The sequence below is a fragment of the Mesitornis unicolor genome, unplaced genomic scaffold, assembly GCF_000695765.1.
Source record: "Mesitornis unicolor isolate BGI_N332 unplaced genomic scaffold, ASM69576v1 scaffold10578, whole genome shotgun sequence".
Lineage (NCBI taxonomy): Eukaryota > Metazoa > Chordata > Aves > Mesitornithiformes > Mesitornithidae > Mesitornis > Mesitornis unicolor.
The window spans coordinates 55,023-66,691 of NW_010203868.1; the positions used below are offsets into that span (position 1 = coordinate 55,023).

General features: G+C 41.2%; 1 protein-coding gene across 1 annotated transcript; it reads right to left on the reverse strand.

Moving 5' to 3' along the window:
- Positions 1 to 4,212: 4,212 nt before the first annotated feature.
- On the reverse strand, positions 4,213 to 7,610 carry LOC104545677 (fatty acid-binding protein, adipocyte-like). The gene is made up of 4 exons (XM_010190872.1): positions 7,478 to 7,610; positions 6,072 to 6,244; positions 5,764 to 5,865; positions 4,213 to 4,445 (listed from the first exon to the last, which is right to left on the reverse strand). The coding sequence occupies exons 1-4, from the start codon at positions 7,548 to 7,550 to the stop codon at positions 4,395 to 4,397; spliced, it is 399 nt and encodes a 132-aa protein (XP_010189174.1). The 5' UTR covers positions 7,551 to 7,610; the 3' UTR covers positions 4,213 to 4,394.
- Positions 7,611 to 11,669: the final 4,059 nt, after the last annotated feature.

Sequence of the window (11,669 nt, forward strand, 5' to 3'; positions counted from 1 at the left end):
GAACCACGTCCAGATGGCTTTGAATACCTTCAATATCACAGCTTCCTTGGGTTCATGTTTCCCTTGTACTGGGGAGCTCAGAACTGGACCCAGCATTCCAGGTGTGGCCCTACCAATGCCGAGTAGAGCAGCAGGATCATCTCCCTCAACCTGCAACACTATTCCTAATGCAGCCTAGGATGCTGTAAGCCTTCTTTGCCTCAAGGGCACATTGCTGGTTCACGTTCAACTTGGGTGTCCACCAGGACCCCTGGGTCCTCTTCTGCAAAACCAAGTTTGAAAGATTAAAAGGTTTGAGTTTGAACATTAAAAACTTTTTTTTTAAAGAAGTACATTTAGAACTATTGCCCTGTGGTTAGTAAAAACCAGTCACAAAGAACAAATCCATAAACCAAATGTACATTTGACAGGCAGGAATTTAAAGCATTGTAATTCAAGACACCTCAAACTATCTGAAACTATTTGGTGTAAGACCACATTAACTGTAATTCCCCTTCCTAAACCTTGTTCCTGGATAAAAACATTACTTGCTGCATGAAAGGATTAGATGGCTTCTTTCCTATTTGAATGAACAATAGTTGCCTGTTTGTCTTCTTCACACAATCAGGCTTTCTGCGACAAGACCACCTATAGAGGCAATCTACATTGCAAAGATGGAGGGGCACTGGAATGACAGGTTATGAGACTGAAGTTCTTGTGTTCGGAGTAGCAAGAGTGTGATGGATCTGTTGCTGGGCCAATAAGGGTGAGGTTTAGGTCTTGTCTTGAAAGCTGTCATATGCAGGAAGGGGAATATGCTTAAACAGGAAAACAGTACAAACTGCACAGGGATAATATTGTAGTCGTTGGATTATACTGTATTTGTGGGGAAATAACAGAGTTATAAGTCACAAATTTTGATTGTATGCGCAAAATGTTTTTATCCCATCAGTCATAACATCAACAAGAGTAAATTGAACAGAACTTTCCATTACAGCTCAGGTATAATTAAAGTACAGTATTAGGAGGGGAAGTCTAGAGTGACTGAAAACCAAAACAGAGCAAATAAGATCTCTTTCACCCCCACAATAGGAAGTAAATGCTCATCTGTAATACACAATTAAATGTCAGTCTTTAAAGGTGTAAAAGCTCTTCTGACACAGAGATGCATTATATCACATTTTGTATAAAGAATAGCTAGCTCTTTTATCCCATCTCTGAAAATAAGAAAGCTCCTCCTAAATTAAATTATCCATTATTTCTCAAAGAATAATGCAAAAATATTCTACCAGTGGTCCTCAGGCATTCTTTGTTATTTCATTTTATTGTCTTATCTACATAAAGGGACTTTAACAAGACAAAGTCGATGCCTTTGGGAAATAAAAGATGATAAGGACTTTGTAAAATCAGGCCCAGAGAAATTCAAGAAGAGCAAATTAGTCAGAATAGAACAGCTATACTGCAGTACCAATAGCCTTAAGAACAAAAGTGACAGAGAATTATTTATACAGACAAAACCCCAGTCTTAAGCAGTCTTGAACAATGTTGGCATTGCTACCATCTATCTCTTTGTCAGTAAGAAAAATCAGCACTTTCATTTAAAGGACTTACAGTCTAGAAAGAAGAAGAGAAGAGAATTATATCTTCAGTAGAAATAATATCTGTGGAAACCAATATTTTCTTCAAGTTTAAAGGAACAGAAAGTGGCAAGGATTGTGAGTATATGTGGTAAGAGGGAGCTTTGATAGCTTTTTTTTGCTTATGGTTGGAGTAAAACAGGATTTGAAATCTGATAAAATCAGACTAAAATCAGACTAAAACCTGATAATAAAAGAGTGCTAAAAACGTAAAGAGACTATTTAAAGAGATACAGAAAGTAAATTTGTATAACTTTTTTAAAGGAAATACGATCTGGGCAAAATTAGTGCCAAAAGAAGTCTAAATTAAATTCCTAGGAGAGTAATGAAAAAAACAGAAATAAAGCAGAGAACAGAGGCCAAATGCGTGCCTCACTGTGAGATGTTTTAACACTGACCCCAGGGAGCTGAGGGATCAACTTCCGAGCACAGGGCCAGCAGTCTGCCTCCTTCCAGCAGCTGCATTGAGGGGTGCAAACACCCCTTCTGACTCCTCAGCTGGGGCACCCCATGAGGCCAGACCTTGACTGCTGGGGCCGAGGGAACGGGTGGCAGCTTGGGGCGGACTGCAGGGCTGGATGCACATTGAGCTTCATTGGCCAAGACACAAAAGTATTCCAAGTTCCTTCAGTGGAAACAGAGTCAAAAAGTCAAAAGAACAGGACAAGGACAAGGCACTGTTCTGCCTTTAGCATTTAACAACATGTGCTGCCAACCTCCATCCAGATCTAAGAGCACACATCTTTGTGTGCCAGACAAGAGTTATCTCCATTCATTCAAGAGGTCAGTATTCTGCTGCCTTTTTTAGAGAATAAGTTTTGGCCTTGTCCAGAGAATAAGTTTCAGACGTGTTCATCAGTAACACTTCATTATGGTGCTCATTCAAGATTTATAGACTTATAGACATAATGTCATTTTACTGAAATTCCCAGTCACTTAAGTTTTAAATGGCTTTTTTTTTAATTAATAAGTCTTGTCCTTGATTCATTTACAAAGTCTGAATTCATTCACCAGGTAGTAAAATAAATGGCGATGCTTTCAGAAGGAACTACCTGTCTCTGAAAAATCAAGCTGTGGGTGATACAGGCATTATTAAGAATGTAGGATTTTTGGAAAATAAAGGCTGCTATATGAATATTGGGAATTTGACCTCTGAAATACAGTATTTCCACACCTGTGGACAATGGGATATATTTAACTATGGGCTGATATTTAATAACTATATATAGATTATTTAAGTCAATGTTGCTCTTTCTTATGATCATCTCTCCCATGTGGGTTTTCTGCGACTAAACTGTAGTTTTATCCTGAGTTTTGTAAATAATTTTGTTTTTTGTTAAGTGTGGAGTAGATTTAGTACTGTATATATGAGGTACTCTGAAGCATGCTTCATTCCCCTATACAACTGCTGTTCTTTAAGCTGATGAGATTTCAAAACCAATGAAGCCATGATAAACACAGGGGAGCTGTTTTTAACATTTTCTGCAGAATTTACTGATAGTCTTTTAGAACTGTTATTAAGTGACTCTTTAGCTCATCCAGAGGACAGAAGTCTTTCCTTTTCCCCTCTCCTGTTGTACTGATAGTGCAGAAATTTGGGAACAGTCTGAGTCATGCAGAGGAAAGTTCAAGTGTATGAGGTCTCTGCTGCTGGCAGTAGGGACACAACACCATCACCTCTGGCAGCCGACCTCGGGAATGTCAGGAATGTGTGGAATTTGGTTCACAGATCTTAATCGCAAAGCTCAAGATTGGTTCATTTCCTCACTTTGTGGTTACTGCACACCTTTTCAGACTCCTTTTGTCCAGGTTTTCCCTAGACTTCGCTTTATTTTTGTCCTCCATTTGAGTCCTCCCAGGTGCAGAAATCGGGGCTTCTGTGGATGCCAAGTTTTGAAACAGCAGGCAAGGCCTAAGGGCAGCAGCAGAAGGTAGTCTGAGAATAAGAAGAGTTGAAAAACATGGTGTCCTAAAGCCTTGCATCTAGAGATGCTCGTGTTCCCAAGACTGACCTAACAGGAAATGAAGGAGTTTATACCATAAGCAAACTTTTCTAGGCTTTTAGTAAACCTGAGAGTACTTTTTAAGCTATGATCCTTAATTCAAGATTTTTCGTCTAATCTAGGACAAAAAGAGGTGTTAGGAAAAGAGCCATTAACAAAATAATCACAGCTGAAAGCCACTGCAGCTATAATTTCAAGCCACTTCAGATGATCCCTAGGTTTAAATTTATTGGCATTGTGCAAGGAAGAGGTGCCTGCTCATGTAGGAAGCTCGTGGGCACCCACAGAAATAGCCCTCCTCCCTGCCCCAGGAACAAAACCCATCACTTGAAACCAGAGAGAAGCAGCTCTACTTATTCCCCTCTCAGTGGGTAGCCCCCACACAGCACTCATCAGAGGATGTTCTGTGTCCGGTCTGCCACACAACAAGGGCCCCTCTCTGGATCACCTCCACCCCTCTTTCTGTGGTGAGATGGGTCACAGTAACTGAGTGTGGTGCCAGCTCTCATGTGATGCTTTCCCACACAGCACCCGTCCCCATGTTGCATCCCTCCCACAAACCCCCTTCTGACAAACTCCAGCACCAGCACCGATTGTAGAAAGCTGAACATTTTATTGAAGAGCCACAACAAATTAGACTAGCTGCATGTAACTCTTTTGGGATATAGCTGTAAAAAGTATCGTTCTCTTTAAAACGGATTTGTGGAGCTTTTCTCCTTTTGTTAAGTTGTTTTTCTCCAGCTTTAAGCATTAGTCCCGTGTGAAGATGGCTTCTTCATGCTTTTTCATAAACTCTCTTGCAGGTAACATTATTCATGGTGCATTCCTGGAAAGAAAGGCAAATTTAATTAGCTTTTAACTCTCACTAAGTGTTTGTTAGTCAGAAGGCAAAGAATTATTTATCTATTGGGAGCCAGTGTAAGAAAAAAAATTGCATTTCTCCTCCTTTAAAACCAATTGCCAAAACAGTGACACTCAAGTTTGAGAGTTTGAGACAGAAGTCTGAAATATTTTATAGAAGCACAGGAATCAAAAAACATCAAAAGTCTGTTCCAGCCACTCCCAGGAGTTTTCTAATTTCCTATCAAGTACCTCTAAAGGCAGCTTCCAGGACTTCTGCAGAGAGAGATTGGACTCTGGAGCTGGGCATTACTCTTTTTTCCTTTCACCTTTTGCAGCTGTGAGTTGTCTTCTTCACACAGGTGTGCACAACACCCACCCACACAAGCACACAGAGTCCAACACAGCTTTCAGACTTGCAGCTGCTGGTGTCAGCCTCTGCGTGTTAGGCTCTGTGCTCATCTATTTTTCTGTTAGATCAAACTCCATTTTCTTCAGTTTTTCTTAATGAAGTTGTTATTAAAATCTATTTCTATTTGTTCTCCTCTGGTCTCTAACCAAAGAAATGTAAACATTGAATTTATGGACATATTATTTTTCTCTAGGAAGGGCAGAACTCTTCAGGAATTTCATGGCTGTGTATCATTTTATAGCATGTAGGAATCTCGGCTGCCTTTTATGAACACAGTTTTATTCCCCTCCCAGATTCTTCAAAGTGTCTTTCCTAAAACTGGAGATGAGCGCTGGAAAGCCCTGAGCTGCAGGTGGGTCTCCGTGGCACCAAGTCAAGCACAACACTCTCTGACTAACACCAACCAACCGAGCTTGGACACAGGTTTCTTTTTTTTGGCTATAACATCATATCATTGACACGGTGGTGGTCCATAGCATGGTTCCCACAGCTTGCTGTTGAGTCTCTGCTGGAGATGAACAGCAGCATTTTGCATCAGCACAGAGCAGACTCACTTAACATGGACTTTACTAATCCTTCCTCTATACCATCCAGGACTTAAAGATCCTCATGTATAAAAATTTCCCTTACTGGGATGTCATTCTTTTCTCCCTACTCTTTCCTAAGCATTTCTTGCTCTGAATGGAGAACAGGTACCACCATACCATTCCTTAAGTTTAACACCATTTCAGTTTTAATACATACTCTAGACTCATTCAGAGAGACTTCTCTCCAAGTGCACAGAGCTCTTTCAGAAGCTTTCACTCCCTGTGTTTGACTCCAATGTAACACATCCACCAAAGATGAATTCTGTACATTGAATTCAGCCATTAGGTAACAAAAATGAACTCACCACCACCAGGTTCTCATCCACCACTTTTCTCCTTATGATAGTCTCTTTTCCGTCCCACTTCTGTACCTGGTTCAGTACACCGTTGTCTAAGGTTATGACATTCTGCCAAAGAAAAGATGCAAAGCGTGGATGCTCTGAGCTGAAGAGAAGACTGTCTCCATGTCCACACAGCACTGAAGCACCAAGCATCCTCAGCACTCTTACCTTTGAAGGTAGCATTTCTATACTGGATGCCAAAATCACTCTGTTCTCCTGCTCCCACATTCCTTTTGAGAGATACATTTGGAAAGTGCCATTTTTGGACTCACCTTTGTCTTTCTGTCATCTGCTGTGACCTCATCAAACTCTTCAGTCAGCTTGAAAGAGATCTCTGTATTTTTGAAGGTACTTTCTGTTTTGATGGTTATCACATCACCATTAATGGTGATAGTTACACTGGGCTTGGCCACACCAGCAATTTTTCTGGTAGCAAACCCTACACCTGTAAATAAGACATGGCACTATGAAAATTTTATCCTTAGTAATATTTTTCTCTTATTTGTTGGGGAAAAAAAGAACTTCCATGCTAATTTCCCTATTAGTTTCTGAATTTTTTATTAATTCTTTGTTGCAGAGGTTCCTTTGTAACATCTCACCAGCTTGGTATGGTTATAGACCAAGCCGGGTGAGATGACGTAAGGAAATTCTCTGCTCTGTCATTGTCAGAATAGTAAAAGCAATATTTTGAAGACTGAGACAAGATTTTAGTGCCTGATATTTGCACATACACTTGTTTGAAATAACTACAGTGATTTGTAAACTAACTTGTATACTACCTACATTTAAAGCAGAAATATATGACAGTTTCTAAGCCACAAAACCAAGTAAACAAACAAAAAAAAAGCAAGCACTTTTTATACTTATCAGTGATCAGGCTGAATAAAAGGAAATGATTAAGAAATAGCTGGCAATGGTTATGTCCTGAAGTAAAATTTGGGGTAAAGATTAAGAGTGCAAGAGTCTCACTGAAAGCTGCCTGAACACTGCACGAGTCTCAGTGAGTATTTTATCCCTAATCCTCAGCTTTTTACATTGTACTGATCTAATCAGTGCAAGTTACTCCATACTTGCCCCATACTACAAGAATGTGGAAACTTTTAAAGCCTGATTTTAATTCTAAACAAGAAGTCTATACCTTTAAAGAAGAGTGTTATCCCTCAAATCTTTTGCAAGTATCTGCATGAGTCCAAGCAATTTTCTTTGGTAATATGCACTGGAGGCAGCTAGAGAGTTTCATTCACTATAACAGCCATGACAACTAATTGGTCTCCTAGTCCAGTAGCAATATAAAGAAGTTTAGGTGTGTTGCTCTTAGACATAGGGAATCTTGCTGCACTCTAGCATTACACTGCTTTGTTTCTCCAAAGAATAAAAGCAAATCCACAAAAAATACTGTGGCGATGTGTTTTACTTCCATTTACAGCACTACTAAGTAGGCAGGCATAGACTTGGTTTACCTGAAACTATTCCTTCTAATCAAAGTTTTTCTCTGTTATAGAAATTTGACACTAATTCAAATATCCAAGTCTTCCAGTTTAAGACCATCTAATGTAAATAGTCAAACTAAAATCCCCTTGGTAAACAACATAGCCAGAAAAAGCAAGTAAGGAATAAAGTTTAAATTTAGCATTCCTTCCCTGTCCCAAATACAAGAACTCCAAATAATAGTTCTCACCCAGCTCTTTCATATAGTCCTCAAAGTTCTCGCTAGAAAGGAGCTTCCAGGTGCCCACAAACTGGTCGCACATTTTGTCAGGCTTGATAGAAGTCTTCCACAGGATCAAGCAGAAACGCAGGAGAGGAGGATAATGTGATCTCCAGGAGATTATGAGTTATCTTTAAAAAGGAGCCTTGGCCACATGATGCTTTGGGATGACCAATGAAGTCCCAGTGCCCAGTGTTTTCCTTCCTCCCCTACCCCTCCTTTGCCAGTAGGTCATAGTGTTATTATTCATATAATGAATAATACTTACTAGCACAAAGATCACTGTCTTGTTTTTATTTAATTATTTTTGTCATTCAAGAACACTTTACCTTAAAGGCAAGTAATTAAATCATATTGTCTTTGAGAAGAAAAAGGTAGGCTCATTCCACAGAAGGTTATGTTCTCTCCCATACTCTTGTCTTTCATTTCAGTCCACCATATCAAATGGATGCAGCTAAATTCCTAGACTCTAAGATCTGAAAGGCTCATTGGGATAATTTAATTTGCTTTCTGCACCGCTGCAGATAGAGATTTTCTCCAGACAGGCGCTGAACTACAGGAAGCAGTGGATTTGGGGCAGAAAGAGAGAGTACTGGGGGCTATAGAAGGATAAGGCAATAAAGCTTTGATTAGGATGTCCATATCATTGAACCTGAATCAACTGAACAATAGGTCTGTATTCTGCTTTTACATGGTGGAGTGTGGAGAGCACAGCCTCCCACTTAAACAGAGTCACCTCTGAGCTCTCACCAGGCTGCTCAGGGCTGCACCCTGTCAGGGTTAGGAAACCTCTGAGGGTGGAGACAGCACAACCTCCCTGGGCAATGTGCACCCCTGCCCAGCTGTCCCCTCAGGGTAAAGGGTTGCCTTATCTCCAGTCTGAAACTCTCTTCTTTCAGCTTCTACCCACAGGCTTTTATCCTCCAACCATGCACTGCTGTGAAGAGCCTAGCTCCAATTCCTCAGTCACTTCCCTACAGGTGCTGGGGGCTGCACCCTCAAAGCCAGCTCTTAACCAGGATGAACTCACCCCAGTCCCACAGCTTTTCCTCACAGGACAAGTGCTGCAGCCCCCTGAGCATCCTGGGGACTCTCTGCTGAACTCGCTCCAAAACTGGGTAGAATATTCTGGATACAGCCTAATGAGTGCTCAGGAAAGGGGAATAATCACTTCCATCAACCTAGCAGCTGTACTCCTGTTCATACAGCCCAGGATGCGGTTTTGGCCTTTCTGATGCTAGGACTCAGCTCACTGTTCACCAGGACCTTGAGGGCCTTTTCTGCAAAGCTTTTCCCTAGCCAGTCTGTGCCCAGCCTGCATTACTTTGAGGGCTGAATATGCTTGTACGTGTATAACTATTTACCCTCTTGCGCCTTTAAGACTGCAGACTGTTGGGAAAAAATATTATTTATTTTTTTCTTTTTTTCTAGAACAGCTAATCTTAGGTTTGGCCTATCCTTTTTTTGAGTTTTTGCACATTTATTTACTTTGGGCTAGTTCTAAAATAAATAAAATAATATTCTAATTATTGAAGTTGTGGATGCCTTTTCTGATGGGTTTTCTTAGAGTATCACATGTTCAAGTCCTCTTTAAATTGAAACTCTGAGGGGCCCTCAAGTTTGTAACATTATCTTGGTTGTTTTAACTTAGGATTATTGGCTTGAGAAATACTGCACCATGTGTAAGAAGTCTGAAGTCTGAAAACTCAAATCTGGTAAATATATAATGAGTTCTTGAAAGTATCAGGTGAGGATTGCTGTGGTGCCCTAGACAGAACGGGTGATATCTGGCGATCTCAGTTCCAGCACTTACTTTTCTTGCCTTTTCGGAACTGTTCTGTGTGTGGCTTACTATCACAATTAGCATTCATTGCTAAAATAGGGCTTTTATATTCCAAACTGTAGCCTGAGAGAGGGGATTAGCCTTCCTTTGGTGTTAATAGCTGCCTGCAACACTTGTGCTGCTGGGAGAGATTTTGTGGAGAGAGGTGTAACACCTGTTCGAGGCAAATCAGTTTGGAGCAGACAAGTGCACCATCCTTAGGCAATTACTTGCACCTATTTAAAGTGAATCTGAGCCATTTGTAGATGTCTTGCAAACATGATGACTCAAAAATACAAGAAGAAAACCAGCTTGTGGGTTGACTTGCTTGTTTACTTCAAAGCAAGCAGCTATCTGGGAGCACACTCATGGCTCTCACCTGGGAGTGTCCTACTAATGGTCTCCTTCCCCTTAGGAGAGACTTCAAGTGACAAGAGATAAGCTTTGATGTCGTCTAATGCATATCCTGCCTGCTTTCTGAGGCAAAGGCCTCAAGTCATACAGCCCTGCTGATAAAGACTGGAGTACTTAATGGTCATGAAGAAATCAGTGAGGTTTCTGACCCTGGAAGATCAGGCAAACCTGGGATTTGTGTCACTTGCAGAAGTGTCTTGCCAGCAAGAGCTTGGCAGCCTGGCTAAAGAGTCCTGTGGTCATCAGCACTGATGGGATCTAATACCATCAAAAGCAAGGGCATCTTCAAAAGTGTAGAAACCTCCTTCAAAAGAAGAAGGGATTTTGAAGAAAACATAGCACGCAAGAGGAATGGAATGCCAAGGAATGGAAGCTGGTGAGGGTCCAGCATAGCGAGGAAATGCTAGCAAAGTAGATCCATCCCAGAGGGAAGTCCTTTCTCCTAATCCTGGCATGAACTGATGTAGCTGAAGTCTGCACACAACAGTGACACACTGTCTGCCAACGTGGTTTTGGGGTGCTGTGGCCTTTCAGGGTGGTTCCTGATGCAGCAGGAAGTGGCATAGCAAAGCAGCAACTGTGCAAGTGAGGTTGGTGGATGAGAAGGTGATGATGGTGGGTTAACTCTATGAGGCAGACCAATGGTGAATATCTACTTAAGATAAACGACTTTTTACAAAAATGAGCACAATAGTGACCACCCTTTGGGTCTTTCTGGCATGAAGGAGGAATGCCACTGCTCCCACCAGAGTATGTGAGAAAGAGGATGCTTATTCCAGTAGTCAAGATCTGTCACTTTAAGATAGCTTTTAACTCAGGACTGTGCCAAAGTTTTCTTGGTAGTTTAGATATGTATGGATTTCTCAAATTAAAAATACAACTTACTCTCAAATGTGTAAACATGAATTAACAAATCACAGTTATGACTGTTAGCAGCACTCTGTTTAAATAAAGGCTTTTTCTCCAGCTCCTCCTTGTCCCAGAAGGGCAACAGCATACAACTCCTTTGACTGCTATCGCTATTGAACTGATGGCTACCAATCATTGGGCTTACACCGTTGTTTCTATAGTTCTGCTACCCTTTGATTCAAAACCTGGAATGAAAAGGTAAAAAGGCATACATGTCCAGTTCCACACCTGATGCCATAGCAGACTGTTAGCCTGTTGACAATTACTTCAGTTGAAAACTTTCTTAAAAGAACGTGGACTCTATGTGGGGTTATTTGTGGCACAGAAAGCAATGTCTGTAGTAAGGAAAAAATACATATTCTTGCAAAAGCTGTTAAAAATAGGAATTTTCCCCTAAGCAGGGAAGGAACCATGGCTTCACTGCAAGTTTCTTGTTCAGATACAGTGATATCTATTGAGAAGATGAGCAATAGCAGCTCTCACGTCAGGAAGGAGAGACCCTGTCACACTGACTGGCACTGCTGCAACTTAGTCTGAGCAAAAAAGCTTTCTTGGCCATTGTGTGGCAGGATACCAGAGTGGGAATCTGCACTAAGGCCCCAGGCTAACTTCAAGAAGGATGAACTAATGCTGAAAAGCAGACAGGAGCAGGTAAAAGGATGCCCAGCTCTGCTCGCCAGCTTGCTACTTCCATTTCTGATTAGTGTTTGAGATGGGTGAATTGCCTTAGACTTCTGCTTAGTCAGGAAAAGGTATTACTAACGCTTAAGTTCTTATGATGTAAGGCACTGAATTTTGAAAATACTGGCTTCAATTGGTTTGAAAGTTCAAGAGGCCAATTGGTTTTCAGTGTTCTTTGTCTCTCTCCTGGGAAGGAGATGAGCAGGAGACACGAGCAGGTCCTTTTTCCTTTCCTCAGCAGAACAGTCCCCAGCAGCAAGCTGATGCTGCCCAAGCTCTTGTGGCTTCAGGTCATGCTCAGGACTCAGGGTACTGTTGCAAACGATCACCTTGCTA

Bases quoted from the DNA above. Each gene is read 5' to 3' on its own strand.
- LOC104545677 (XM_010190872.1), bottom strand. From the start codon at position 7,550: ATGTGCGACCAGTTTGTGGGCACCTGGAAGCTCCTTTCTAGCGAGAAC. The intron at 6,245-7,477 runs GTGAGAACTATT...TCTTATTTACAG, and splicing joins GGACTATATGAAAGAGCTGG to GTGTAGGGTTTGCTACCAGA. The intron at 4,446-5,763 runs GTGAGTTCATTT...CTTTCTTTCCAG, and splicing joins TGGATGAGAACCTGGTGGTG to GAATGCACCATGAATAATGT.